Raw genomic sequence first — 15,174 nt, 5'->3', positions numbered from 1 at the left:
ATAATTATCGTTCCAAAACTGACTTTAAAAATAATCAGGATAAATAAATCTTAACTCCAAAAAAGCCACATGTTTATTCTGCTTTCTATCTTTAAAACTTTAAGAAACTAAATTTTCTCAAAGTAATCACACACAGAAATATATAATATGCTCTATTTAAAAGATAAAAGAGTTCCTGTCGCCACGTGAAAATTTCAAAATATTCTTCAATTTCTTATTCTACTATCTTACAGAAGGTACAGTGAAATGATACCATTCACAAGTTTACACAAACTCAAGATACTCTCTTATATCAGTTAAAACACTATAAAACTGTATTTTACATGCACATACTTTATTCTGTACTATACCGTAGTTCAGATACTACACATCTATAACTACATATTGCTCTACAGAATAAGAGGTACCAAATCCCATACATGATTCTTTATGGGCGATTTGGGGGGTCTTTCAAGGGAAATTGTGGCCATACATGATTCTGTCTTTATACACCAACCTAGGAACCGACCCCACAGTATGAGACTCTCCTGGAAGCAGCTGCAGTTTCCTTACAGGACAGGTAGTTGAAATTAGGGCAAGGATTTTATGCACAGGAAATCCACAAGGACAACCTTCACCAAAACCGGCAGAAGAGCCCAGCAAGAAGGCTCCAGACCTCCCACTGCTCTGGAGCCAGAGGGACAGATTCCTGTGTGTGTCTCACTAGCGCCTCCCCAGCCTGCAGAATCGTATCCTGTCGAGTCAGATGTTTTGCCTGTTGTTCAAACAAATGCTTCCCGGACATTTCCATGAGATGGCTCTAGTGATGATAGTTTTTTCCCAAAGAAGACAAGACAGACTTGGTTCTTCCTTTCACGTAATCAATGCACGCTCATCTCCATTATGTTCTAGTCCATCCTCGTGATCATTAATTCTCTATATTACTATATCTTGAATATCCTTTCTTCTTTGGCTCTTACTTTAGCACTGGTTTCCATTTTTCATTATATCAGCAAGGAAACTTTAGCCCTATTATCCATAAACTGAAGCCACCTCATAGTCCCCTCATGTCAAGCTTTTTAACTAATCTCAAATACAGGAACATGATAACACTCATTATCAATGAGAATTCAGAACATTGTTCTCTTCTAGTTAATGAAGTGAGGCAGAAAACAAAAAGTCTAACTATTTAGAAAGGAGGAGACAAAATTACATTATTTGTACACAACATGATAGCATATCTTTAAAAAAAAAAAGTAGAGAAAGACTGAATCGCCAGAAAAGCTACTAAAACTAAATGGGAATTCAGTCAGTAAGCACTGCTATCGTCTGCCAATAATGAGCGAGGACAACACAATGAAAAGATGCCCTCATTTTCATCCACTTACAGTACCAGCAACAGGACGAGTACTTCATCCTCACACGCAGAATCTACTCCAAGTGCGTTCACTTGGCCCACAGAAAAATCCGAAGACTTTAACATCCTCCCCCTCCCACTGTAGCCTAGACCACTGCCAGGCTGTCCCCCTCCAAAACGGGTACAAAAATTCTGAACCTTCCAGGAATCTCTTCTCTTTGGCCTGGAGGAGATTTGAATCTTTTAAAACAAAATAATAGAACTTAAGATACGTAGGGGCCGGCCCTGTGGCCAAGTGCTTAAAGCTCCGTGCCCTCCGCTGCAGCGGCTCAGGGTTCGTGGATTCAGATCCCAGGTGTGGACCTGCTCCACTCATCAGCCAAGCAGTGGAGACATCCCACATACAAAGTAGAGGAAGACTGGCACAGATGTCAGCTCAGAGCTAATCTTCCTTGGGCAAAAAATAAAGGAGGAGGATTGGCAACAGATGTGAGGTCAGGATGAATCTTCCTCAAAAAAAAACCTATGATATGTAAATATTAAGGAATAAAACTCCTTCTAAATTTGACCAGTAAATTCATTGTCTAAACCAAGAAGATAGTAAAATCAAAATGAATAGCCAACAAAATAACTGCTGTGACACTCCCACATTCATCAGTAGCATTAGCTGTGCTGAAAACTGAGTTAGAGAGAGAGAAAAACCACACGCTGTTGTTCTCAAAATACTCAGGCCCCGGCTTGTGCTATTTTACACAGAACTGAGAGAAAACCTGAGTGAGAAAACTACCTACTAATAGCTTCTTAAAACTTGTTGGGACCCTAAAAAACCAAATTTACATCTCAGCTCCTAGGCAAAGTCATCCCTAAGCCAATCCAAAAATAAGATGGTTTACTCTTTTCTACAGCCTTGTTAAGCTAATTTTTCCCCATGTCAGTGGTATATACTTTACAGCAACATTATTCAATGCAGTTGCTAATGTGCAGACAAGAAATGTTCCAGGCCATCTTCTCTGAACTCCCTTCCCACCTGCGTGGCCCACGCAAAAACCATTCCTCTTCTTCCTAGCTAGCACAACTCTAGTCTTCTTCACCCTCCTGTGCTGTCATGACCTCCAGAGAAGGCGAGACTCCTCCCCAGCCCAGGGTGAATTATGTTGGGTCAGAGTTCATCACAGTGATGGTATTTCCATGGCCAAGCCACTGGTTTAGGCATGGACACAATTCTGGCCTGGGAGATGGGAGGCGTAGTTTCTGGAAAGTTTTCCTCAGGCTTTAAGAACACAGAACGGGTACAGTCTCTTTTTCACGTCTCTGGATGTGTAGTTACATAAAGACTTGAAGTCACTGAGCTGCTGGACCAACCAGCCTTGGAAACTCCCACTTCGAGACCTTTTGTTATGTGAGATAAGAAATGTCCCCGGTGTTCAAGCTGCTGCTGCTTGAGTTTTCTGTCACTTACTCCCAAAAGCTTCCAAATAAAGCACCATCTAGTCTTCTAGCTAGTATTACTCCACCTGTAGAAGAAGCCTCTGACAGCGGACAGAAAAGACAAAATCAACCAATCTGTAAAACTGGAAGAGGATCTGTCCTTTACGGCCAAACTAGCTCTTCACAAAGAGGAGCTATTACTGATCATCTGGAAACTATTCTTTGGTAGAAATCACCCTCTCTCTCCTTGTTTTGAGATGAGTGCTTCTCCCATAAATCGAATGTCCATATTTACTATGGGGGGAGGGAGGGAAGAGATTTTGATTACTATAATCTTACTAACTTACAAACAGTAACAACCTAATCCTAATTTATCTCTATTGAGACCAGACTAAGAAATAGGCCTAAATCAAAGGGACCTAGTTCACACATAAAGATGAATTCCCTGAGAGAAAGGACTATGGAGAAAAAATTCTCCAGGGACAACGTGGAATCTCCTTGATGAAAGCCTGTAGAAATAGAAGATTCATGAAGCTGTGAAGCCTTAGGCACTATACTTGGATTACACGGCAATTCAAGATCCCTGCCACGCTGATCTAAAGAGAACATTTATCTTCTTTCTAAACAGAAATGTAGAAAAACATCTAAGTGTTAAAATAAAAGCAAAAACTTCTTAATCTCAAACTCTACGAGAATCATATATACTTATGCAAACCATTTGCTATGGCAAATCCACCTCATTATTCTAGGGAGCAAAAAAGGCAAACAGTATGACCAAAACTCCTACTATGTCTCAATTTCCATCAAACCCTGACAGTGTCAGGAAGTGCCTTATTCAGCCAGAAAATGTCCAGTGACTAATTTAACTGAAAGGTAATTTATTTAATCAAAAAGAGAAATGGAAGCACTTACTGGATTAAGAAGGAAATGGTATATATACTTACCAGAATCAAATATTTCTGCCCTATGGCAGTTCGATAACTAAGTGAATACACCTTTTTAAATGTTTTTTAATCATTAAAGTTTAATCATTAAAAAATAAAGTTTTTAATCTTCACTGTCCAAGAGCAGTGCTGACTATACACTGTCCTATTAAAAATACACTTTGAAATATTTAAGATTTATGGCTCCAGGGCACTAAATCCCTACTCACATTTATAATGACCAAAACGTAGAATATGAACATTGAAAAGCAACTGCAAATAAGTGTTCACTTCTCCAGGGAAGTCGTAAGGTTTGCCGACATGATGTGCAATGGATAATTGGTCTTCGGCTCAGCAACTAAGATATAAATTATGTGTCAGCTGCTCACACAGGCGCAGCACCAGGAGGGCAATGATGGTATGGGAAAAAGCGTGAGTCTCAGAAATACAGCCTACTGCTATCGTCCCTTTCCCGCTTGTACACATTACATTAAGGCACGCTTTCCAAGTGATTACAGACCCAGAGATGCCTAGCCTGGGGAGCAGACAGTTCTTCTGTACACATTAGGAAATGGAGACTCTATCTGGTATCGTTGTACAATGCACATCTTGCACCATCATACGTAGTGGCCCCAAACTCACCTTCCGGAGCCCCGTGCCCGGCAGCAGACGGGAACTCCCAGGTCTTCTAGGAAGGGAGGAAAGGAAGTCTCATTCTTAACAAATTCAACCACCAAAGCCCTCCCTCATTCTAGAAAAGTTGGAGGCAGCAAAGGTTCCATTAAATTGGGCCCTATTTCTCACTAAACAAAGAAAGAAAGAATTCTCCAGCGAGATCAAGGAGTCAAGATTCATAGGTTTGTTGCTCAGATGTAAAGTAAATCTTCACTTTTTCAGCAAGGCTTTTTACAGCACAGACTTCAACTTTATTGAGAGGATATTAATATATCTGCATTATGATTTTTCTGTATATGATTATTCACTTAAAATGCTTTGTATTTTTCAAAGGAGGGCCTATAACTATAAAAGAAGCTATAAAAGGTACAATGTGCCATTAATGATTTTTTTAAATGATGGCTTTATTTGTTTTTTATTTGTTTATTTAAACTTCGCCTTTGAAGATTTATATGAAAAGCACATTATAACTGGGGCCAGCCCAGTGGTGTAGTGGTTAAGTTCTTGTGCTCCACTTCGGTGGCCTGTGGTTTGTGGGTTTGGATCCCAGCCACAGCCCTACACACCGCTCAGCAAACCATGCCGTGGTGGCATCCCACATACAAAATAGAGGAAGACTGGCACAGATGTTAGCTCAGGGCCAATCTTCCTCACACACACACAAAAATATTATAACTAACCATCACCAAAGCTTGAACTTGACTTAGGTTAATTGAGGGAATAACTTAATAAGTAGTCTTCTGGAATAGAAATACAAGACTAGCATCTACTAAATAGACCAACTCAGTATTACAAACAAATGAGAAAATATTTTGCTGTTTAAAACTGGCAATCATTTATATATTAGGAAATTATTTTGGTCCGCAAAAAAAAAAAACTGTTTCAGCATAAAAATTATACAAATACATACATACCCCTACATACTTATCCTAAAGTCAAGCCTTTGGTTCTTAGAAGTAAAATAAAACATAAATCACTATTGCTTATTGAGAATGGCTATGTTAATGCCACTCTAAGTTCTATGCAAGCCTTTCATGGGCCAACAGGCAAAAATGTTAGAGATTCTCTGTAGCGGGACGCAGAGTCTGCCAGCGAACAAGGGGAGAGTGGGTGAGAACAGCTGTTTGAATGTGACTCACCGTCTGCTCTGACTTCTGACCCCACTATGTTTTTAACTGCAGGACTTTCTTAAGTAATTGCGAGATCCACCGACTAAGGTTTCCAGCATAGAGTTTTCAAGACCACCACCACGTGTCGCAGGGACACAACCATCAGAATCAAACGAGAAACTCCCAGTCCTACTGAGCAACATGAGAAGACCAGGCAGCGTGCACCTAACAAGGCCATGCACGCTTCATGACTCAGATGATGAGATCTGCGAGCTTCAACCAGAAACTGATAGCACACGCTCTGGAGACAGGCGGCTCCAAGTCTGAATCCCAGTTTCAAAGCCTCCTTTCACCACCTGTGAGCTGTGAGAGATCCTGGGTAAATCACTTCACCTCTCAGTGCCTTTATTTCTACAGAGATACAACGGGGACAACATGGCACCTACCTCAAAAGCTGTTACGACAATTAAAATTAGGTGATATACATCAAGTACTTGGAAACACTGCCTGGCATTTTATACAGTCGATAAATGTCAGCCATTATTATTATTACCAGTAATAGTGGTTTCTTTACTTCTCCTCCAATCCAGAAATCCCACTTCTGGAAATCTACCCTGGAGAAATACTCCAAACTACAGTAGAGGCACAAAAATACTTAGTACCATGTTATTTACAATGGTGAAAAGTTAGAGAAACATAATTGTACACTAATAAGGAAGTAATTGAGTAATTTATCCAATATCCATCCAGCAAAATATTACTCTGTAACTAAGAATACATTAGAAACACAGTAAAGAATTATGGAGCAAAATGGCTATGTGTTTATACAATCACACAAAGTGAAAAGAGCCAAGATTTAAAACTATATGTACATCATTATAACAATGTAAAATTATACTTAAAATGCATATTAAAAAAAGTTAAGCAAGCAATACACCAAAATCATCACAGTGGATGTGACGATAATATTTGGAGTGATTTTTTTCCTTTTCTGTACTATCACAGTCATATTACTTTTATAATTTTAAAATTATTTTTAAATGTTTAACTTGCTACAGACTTATTTTAATATTAATTAAATAGGGTTAGGAAAATGGCAATAAAAGTTAAACCACAAATGTATTACTGAATTGGTTAAGAATCAAAGTAGAAATTAAGAATAATACAAATGCTTGAAATATTAACACTCAAAATTAAAATATTATTTAAAAAACTGAGTCCCTAATGAGTTATCCAGTATTTAAACTGGACAGAGTCCAGGGACCACTTACATCTGAGACTGAATGATATACATATTTTTTATTGTAAAATGACTGTCAGGGAAATGAAATGATTTAAGAGAAATGAAGACATTGTGCTGTTTTTTAGTCTTGGAAAAGCTATCTCTTGTAACAAAACCTAAATTAGCCTTGATAACAAAGTAACATAGTAATAAATGCCTTTCCATTGAATAAATCAGACCTTATACATAACATATCTTTTCATTGTTTTAAAATGAGTCCATTTAGATAAGGTATGACAGAAATAACGTTTTACAAATTGGGGAGGAAATGGTTGATGAACATTTTATGAATTCCAGAAAATATCTAAATAGAAGGGAGGAAGGAAACAAATTTCTAGCCAAACTCACTATTGTCCAAATCTGTTAGCTCAGGGCTAATCTTCCTCACCAAAAAACAAAAAAGTGGGGGAGGGCTCATCTCTCCAAGAAGACAGAATGCTCCCTGAGGGCAGAGAATGCACTGCTTGATCTTCAGGCATCAGAGAGAGTTTAACACTGTTTTCCACACGTGGCAGACTATATAGAAAATGCTGGTTTAACTGAACTGAACATCTAAGTAATCTGTTCAGAAGACGCAGCAAGGTCAGCAGTCAACTCAAAAAGGTTCCTAAACACAGGATGGGGGCAGGGGGAGGGCGCTTATTAAGGGGGAAGTCCTCCTCACCTTTTGGCAGAAATGTTAATGTGCCACTTTAAACCAAAATAATGTGAATTTTCTCTTAAACCATAAGGCATTTGTGCACACTAAATCCACAGGCCTCTTGTACATCAGTAATGTGGGAATCCAACATTTACTAAGAGCAGCTGTAACGTCTGAGAGCAGATCACTCATTGTGCCACTCATTATTTATTTATTCAGAACTATATCTAATTTCAGAAAGGATCCAGTGAAACGTACATAAGTACATATACCACAACAAGATAAAATGACATATCTACGAGGAGAAAGAGAAAAATGGGACAAAAGAAAGCTGAATGCAGGAAAGAGAGGCTGTCCTGGGAGTACGTTCATGCACCAAATTAACGTATTCTATAAAATTCTGCACATTTGCTCGAGGAAGGTCAGAGGTTTGGCTCTAAGAATTCTAGCAGCCAACAAAAACAGGACGATCCAATCAGTTAAACGAGTCAGCATCCTTAAGATAAAAATAAAAGCTATCAGAGAACTCTCTCCCCCTTGGTCCTCATAAGAGGAAACTACATCATGTAACAAATCAAATACTCAACGACATCCTTGCAGCTGACTTGTCACAGCTTCGGAAGACCATCCCTCATAATGACCCTCCCAGGCACATGACAGCACACAAGTCAAATCAACGCAAATGATGAAGAGGAAGGCAACCCACCCAAGGAAAGGGTCCACTACACAGCCCCTGCAGGTCTAGCTTTATCAGAACCAGATTTCATTCCACCTAGACTAACCTAAAATCCAGAGGGTTCATGCATCCACTTACCTTGAAATTATAAACAAAACTTGATGCACAAGTCCATTTCTTGGAGGGATACGTTTGTAGTTTCATAACATCCTCAGAGAAGCATGACTCAAGAAAGGATAAGAGCCCCTGATCTACAGCACTAGACTGTGTGCATCCTTCAGGCATCCCTCCACAAGCACTTTCTCTTCGGAGATTTGGAGAACTGCTGAGCCTCAAGACCGCAGCTCCTGACAAGCATCTGATGGGTGCTCCTCTCTGATGTCAATGTGGAACTCTGAGCTTAACCACTGGCGAGGCTGTGTCTCAGCCGTACAAGACAATGATACGTGACCTTTCAGACCATAATGCCCACAAGCACATGGAGCACCTAACAATCTGCTCTTCTGGGCAGCTTTCCGCTATAAGCATTCACAAAGTTGCCTCAAAGGACTGGTGATATTTCCTCTAGATAACATAAAAAGTAAAAACAAAACCCCATCTTTTGCTTGCGGATAAAAATTACAGATAAGCACAAAAAAATCATTTTCCTACATAAACATTATTTTTTAATTTTAAAGATAACCTTCCCACATCAGTTGATACAATTTGAGCTATGTTCTTTTTTGCCTTTTTGTTGTCTTCATCTTTTGCTATACCGCAACACAAGCACTGCCATAGCCTTAGACACACACACACACACAGTCAACCATCCACCCATAGTATCGTGGTTAGAATGTCTCAAGGGCCCAAGGCCATCAAGTGAGGAAGCTGGCCTGTAGGGCCACCGAGACAAGGCCCTTTAAGATCTCACCCATCTAGAAGTCACAGGCATCCAGAGTCTGGTCCTCAGCATAACAAGGCCAAAGACATATCTTTATCCAACATACACACTTGAGTAGACTCAAGAGAACTAACTCATCCTAACCCAACTAGAAGGGACTGAAATGCAAATGAGAATACCAATTTACTAATTAATCGAAGAGAATATCCCTTCTCACTAATCAGAAAATTCACATCTGAAGCCACAACGCTGCTTGCCTAATGCTAGGATACGAGGTATCCTGGATTGATAGTCAATTCACCAGAAGTTAGACCAAAGAGAGACAGAGAGTTTGGGGAATACCCAATGAATTATCCAACCTACACCTTTTTAGGGACCAAAGGTGTCCCTTTCACATGCAGGTCTCCTTCCCTTGGACATCATCGCCCTAACACTGCAGACTTCTTGGTCTGTAAGCTTTCTTCCTCCACATCCTTCTCTCCATTAGGAACTTCTCTAGAGAGGGTACAATACAACTGATGAGGGGGTGCCATACATGCATCATTAGCCTTGTTTCAGATCAAAATCTCCCAGATAAAGTTGCTCAAGCAACCCACCCGAGGCCACAGCTGGATATGGCAGAGCAGAGATTCAAAGCCAGATCTCAAGCCCAAGCCCCCTTTCGACCTTGCAGTAAATGACTGCTTTCAAGTGTCTTCCCACGGCTTCCACCTCCCAGCCTGATTGAAATGCCCCTCCTCAGGGTCCCCTAACACCCTAAGCACCCCATGGCACTAAGTGCTTGTACACAAATCTCTCTCACACTACACTGAAACGTTCTGAGGACGGGGATCATAGCTCACTCATCTTTGTATCCCTCGTGTGCTATCCATCTATCCAGATAAATATGCAAACTAATTTGTCAGTGGTTTAATATGAAGGTCACCAAACTGAAGGCCTTGAACTAGCTGTGTTGGCTTAGGAAGGTCACAACTTCTCCAGCCATCAACAAACATCTCATCTAAAACATGGGATGAAATGGATATATGAGGCGGCTTTAGATCCCTTCTGGATCTAAAAAGCACTAGCACTATAGACTGGCCCTGGTTTTTTATAGCCTATCTTAGCAGTTTGAATTATTAGAAATAAGTTAACCTCGTTGGTCTTCTGTACCACTCAACAGGAAGCATATACATAAATAATAGTTCAGAAAAAGCTTCCTCTTTTCTGAAAGGAGATAACTATCATTTACACCAAAATCAAACAGTGGCACCCTCCTCTGGTGAGTGTTCAAGGAGATGAACAACACAAAAGGCAAGAATTTGATGGTGGGATTTTCTTTGAATAAAAGAAAAATCAGAGAGAACTTACCACCTAATATTCTTTGTTATTACCATATTCCCAATAGCAACTAACTCACTCCTTTTTACAGCACTTTCCTTATTTTGCTCTAAAACAAAGCCAAAATGAATGAACTGGCTCCATACTGCAGGAGGTTAGAAATAGAAAATTACTTTATTTTTAAGGATACTGATAATATTAATCATTTTGCAAACAACAGGCTTTCTAATGTAAGGCACAACGGAAAGCATTTCATAGTTTGGCTAACAATGATCATCTTCTTGTTTAGCATTTAAAAACTTAATGAAAAGCCCTGTACATGTAAAATACTTCTGGCTAAATAAAAGCATTTATCATGTCCCTTTTCTGGATGGTATATTTACTGGAAGATAGTACTGGAAATTTTTCAACCTGAAATCTGTTTGGGTCTGTAACTTTCAGGTTTTAGAATATCAACTTAATGGAAAACTTAAAATACCCGTTCACTTACATGTGCGGGCTCAAAATATGTCAATATAGCACAGCCAAACAAGTACAACCCAAAGTTCCACAACATTAATAGTATATCCAGACCTTTCAACTAAAAACAAAACTGTGCTAAGGCCAGAAGCAGACTATCATCTGCCAACAATTTTAATGTAAAAAGTATACAGTAAATATAAGCTTTACTGAATGGTTTACGACAGTCCAGGCACATAAAATGAAAATATGCACATTCTAACTCAAACCAAATAAACAAATCAGTCATTATACTGGCTACCTCATCATTAAGGTGTGTCTTCCTCAAGTACACAGCATGTCTGTCAATCAAGTTCACATCCTCCTCCTCCTGTGACAGGAAAGGAAGCCCACACTACACCAGCGGCTGCGAATCACAACCAGCGAGAAACCCTGAGCAGCAAAGCCAGAATACAGAAAGGGCTGGGGCGGGCGGAAAACAGCAGAAACTGACTTCAGCTCTACCAAATACATTTTCCAACTAAGTTTATCACTCCTGGCAAAATTGGTTCTACAAGGCAGGAAAACACACTGTCCTGGAAAGACGAGCAGAGCAATGGGTGAAGTGATTTTGCATCGAAGATGCAGATAAAATAACCGACAGCTTTCTCAACGTCCACTGAAGAACAAGCAAGCCCTTGAAAAGGAGTGACATGCCCTACCGCCCATCCAGACGCCAGAAGGGCCGAGAAGAGAGGTGGGGGAAAAGTTGGATGGGAGCATGGGGGTGTGGGAGAGGGGGAAATGGCGAAGGAGGGGGAGCATGAGTAAGAAATTATGCTGCAAAAAAACAAAAGAAAAAGTATTCAGCAATAAACTGTCACAAACTGCCAAACTGAGAGAGACGGGGACCGGCCTGGGGCTCTGTGGAGCGCGGCGCTGCGGCCACCTGTGCCACTCACCCCGCCTGAGCCCATGCCCGAGGAACAGAGCCAAGCCCCGCCTCGACCTCCAGGAAATCCGAGCCCCGCGCGCAATCAGGGCGCCGCAGAAATGCGGGAGAGAGACCTGACTCGGCCTCTACCTTCGCCTCTGGCTCCGAGACAACCCCAAATAAAGGGGTTTAGCAGCAAGGACACCTCTTCGCGCTCACGCCGGCCAGGGCGTGGGGGTGAGATCCGAGCGCCGCCACCCCTGCAAAGGCCGGAGGCAGCTCGGTGCCGCTCCCCGATCCAGCCAACGCGGGCGGCCGGCTGTCACCTGGCCGCACTGCACCCGCCAAGTTAATGGAGCCGGGAAGCAGCGCAGAGACGCCCCTCGGGCGCCTCCTCGGGGCGCAGGCACGGCACGGAGTCCCAGCTCCTTCACCCACCCTGACTCGCCTCTGAAGATTCTGTCCCTTTCCCCAACGAAGCATCACAGACACTTTCTTCCGTCTTTGTGCCCAGCTCAGCCCAAACCTCAGAACTGAAGCTCTGAGGCCCCGGGCCAAAGGCCACCCCAGAAACCACTCACTCTTCCCGCGAAGCCCGCACGGACACCGCTGGGCTCCGGCCCTGGGGAACCTCACAAGTCACGAGGCACGAACCCGGCTGTGGACGGCCCTCCCTCCCCCAAACGGGATCCAGCCGTGTTTTGGGCAACTTGAGCCGCATTTGAACGAGCGGCCTTGTCCAGCCGGCACCAGGTCATCACCACGCCCCTCGCACCCAGGTCCTACCCCGCGGCGCAGGCAACGTCCTTGTGTACACACACACACACACACACTCACACAAGCACACCCTGTCAAACAAAGCCCCGGAGAACTCCTACCTCGCCCCCGTGCCCGTCGAAGATCCCGAAGATGGACGGGTGCGACTTGTTGGCCAGGTCCGTGAGAACTTCGAAGCGGTCCTCCATGTGGTCTCTCCGGCCCTGGATGGAATACACCGCCACGTTGTGGCTCTTGAACTCCCAGGTCTTGGAGAACTCCGCCTCCAGCACGTCGAGCCCCCCGAGCCGCTCGTTCTGCATGATCTCGGCCACCTTGCCCTTGACCATCTTCACGGCGTCCCGGCTGGACTTGACGATGGTCTTCACCTCGTCCGTGTGGAAGAAGTAACTCCACAGCGCCAAGCTGATGCACAGCAGGAAGAGCGTCTCGGGTCTCAGCAAGAAGTAGCGCATGATGCGACCCAGCAGAGACAGCAAAGTCATTGTATCCTCTATCATTTATTATCGCTAGAGCCCGACCACCAGCACGCGCGCGCCCCGAAGGCTCGCCGGTCCGGAGCGGGGGGGACGGCCCGCGGGAGGGGCAGCAGGAGGCTGAGGAACCGGGCGGGGGGCGGACGCCGGCGGCTCGGCGCGGCCCGGAGAGCAGAGGCAGCCTCCCTTTTGTCTCCCGGCCTCGCGGCCCGAGGCCCGCGCCCTGCGCACCGGCGCCCGCGCCCGCCGCCCGCGCCGCCTCCCCTCCCTGCGCCCCTTTGTGAGGCGGCGGCGGTGGCCCCGGCACCCGGGCTGGGCGGCGGCGGTCAAGAGAAAGTTGCGCCGGGCGGCTCGGCCGCGGCGGGCGGGAGAGTCCAGGGGCGCCGGCGCGCGCGCGGCCCCTCCGCGGGCCCCTCGCCGCTCGCGGAGCGGTCAGCAGGTGAGGCGGCACGGGGCGCCAGAGCCGGCGGGGAGCGAGGCGAGTCCCCTCGGCCGCCGCTGTAAGGGAGCGCGGAGCCGCGAGCCAGCCGATCCCTTCAGACGCCGGTCCCCCGAGAAAAAAAGTTTTGCGGGAGCCTGGGCAGAGGCGGGGTCCGCAGAGCCCGGCGACGCAGCACGATGGGCACGGAGCCGCAGGCGGCCGGCGGCTCTGCGTGCTCCTCCCGGCAGCTCCCACTCCGCTCGGCTTGACTCGGCTCGGCGTCGCCCGCGCGCCCGCTCCTCGGCCCGGCTCGCGCTCGCCCCGCCCCCCGCGCGCGCCCCGCCCCCCGCGCGCGCCCCGCCCCGCGCGCGCGCCCCGCCTCCGGAGCTGGGGCTCGAGGACCCGGGGCTCCGGGCGAGCCGTCAGAGGCCAGGGAGCCTCGGCGGCGGCCGGCGCACACGCAGCCCCGGGCGGCCCAGCGAAGCGAGGGCGAGGCGAGGGGCGCGTCCACGGCCGAGCTCGAGCGGACGCTGGTTCCTCCTCCCGCGCGGGCTCCCGGGACAATACGACACTGACCCTGGTCGTCGTCACGCTCCTTGCCCGGGAGCCGCGGCCGCCGGCTGGAAAGCAGAGGCCCGGGCGTGAGCGCCCCCCCTCCGGCAGGCCGCGCGGTAGCGCCGTCCCCGCGTCGCCCGCATAAGGCAAGCGAGAAGGGACGCACTTCTGCCGCCTCGCAAAGCGGGGCGGAGCGGGCCGGCCGCTGGGGTTCGGTGGCGGGGCCCTGCCCGGATCCCCCGAGGCGAGGAGGATCGGGGCCTCGCAGCCTCCTCGCGACGGGCCAAGACCCTCTGGAGGAGGACAGCAAGTGAGGACTGGGGCGCCTGGAGGTCGCTCAGATTCTCGCCCCCGGAGAGCGAGGAGGGGCTGCCTCTGCCAGCCGCCGCCCGCGAGCAGGGCACTCCGGCACGGAGGCTCCCCTGGGCGCTGCCGTTCCCCGGAGGGATAGGGAGCCTCCTAGCGGGACCCGGCGCGCTCTTGACCCCAACGCGGAGCGACGGCTCCGACTCCGCCCTGCGGGCTGAGGGTCCCTCTGAACCCGAGCCCTGGCGGCTTCCTGCCGCCACCTGGTCATCGGGAGACGGCGAGTGGGGTCGGGGGTGAAGGCCGCAGAGAGGAGCACGCGCTTCCAGAGCGTCCAGGAGAACTCGCTGAAATATGCCGCCCAGACATGCCACACTGCAGGGTGTCCTTGGAGATGCTGGGAAAAGAGAAGAACGGCGTACAGACGAGCTTAGAATGCGGGAACGAGTGAGGCTGGAGGGAAAGTAGTCGCTCCCGCTACCCCTGTCCAGGAGGAAGGTGCTGATTGCAGCTTCCAGTCCTCTGGGCCGAGAGCAGGGGTTGCCGCTCCCAGCGCCGTCCTGCCTGGGCGCGGTCCCCGCCGCGTGTGCAAGGTACACACAGAAGCAGCAGGAGAGTGCTGGAAGAAAACACACCAGAGTGTTCGCAGTGGTTAACTACAGTAGTAAATTGTGTGTGGTTTTCATTTCCTGATATGGACTATTGTCTGTTTTCTACAACTTTTCCAGAGTTTTTACAAAAGGCATAGATTGCCCTCACAGTCAGAAAAAAATTAAAACTTTTGACATTGAAATGGCGTCTACAGTATGATCTCAATAACACAAACATGCGCTGGAAAGACAGGAAGGAAATGTGAAGGACCGTTAACAGTACATCATAATTTTTTTCTTTGAGGAAGATTAGCCCTGAGCTAACTACTGCCAATCCTCCTCGTTTTTCTGAGGAAGACTGGCCCTGAGCTAACATCCGTGCCCATCTTCCTCTACTTTATACGTGGG

The 15,174-nt window shown here is 46.3% G+C and overlaps 1 protein-coding gene across 5 annotated transcripts in view; it reads right to left on the bottom strand.

The window, feature by feature from the left end:
- PPM1L (protein phosphatase, Mg2+/Mn2+ dependent 1L) overlaps positions 1-13,156 on the bottom strand; it is a 257,331-nt gene extending 244,175 nt beyond the window's left edge. The window contains exon 1 of one of the 5 annotated variants that reach the window (XM_023623235.2): positions 12,520-13,156. In XM_023623235.2, the coding sequence (XP_023479003.1) occupies positions 12,520-12,918 (399 nt within the window). In that variant the 5' untranslated portion in view covers positions 12,919-13,156. The other 4 variants (XM_070243200.1, XM_070243194.1, XM_070243195.1 and 1 more) reach the window with 4 other exon arrangements.
- Between the last annotated feature and the right edge of the window lie 2,018 nt (positions 13,157-15,174).

This window comes from Equus caballus, chromosome 19, assembly GCF_041296265.1.
Source record: "Equus caballus isolate H_3958 breed thoroughbred chromosome 19, TB-T2T, whole genome shotgun sequence".
Lineage (NCBI taxonomy): Eukaryota > Metazoa > Chordata > Mammalia > Perissodactyla > Equidae > Equus > Equus caballus.
The sequence above is the reverse complement of the archived record's forward strand: the minus strand, read 5'-3'. Positions and strand labels throughout refer to the sequence as shown.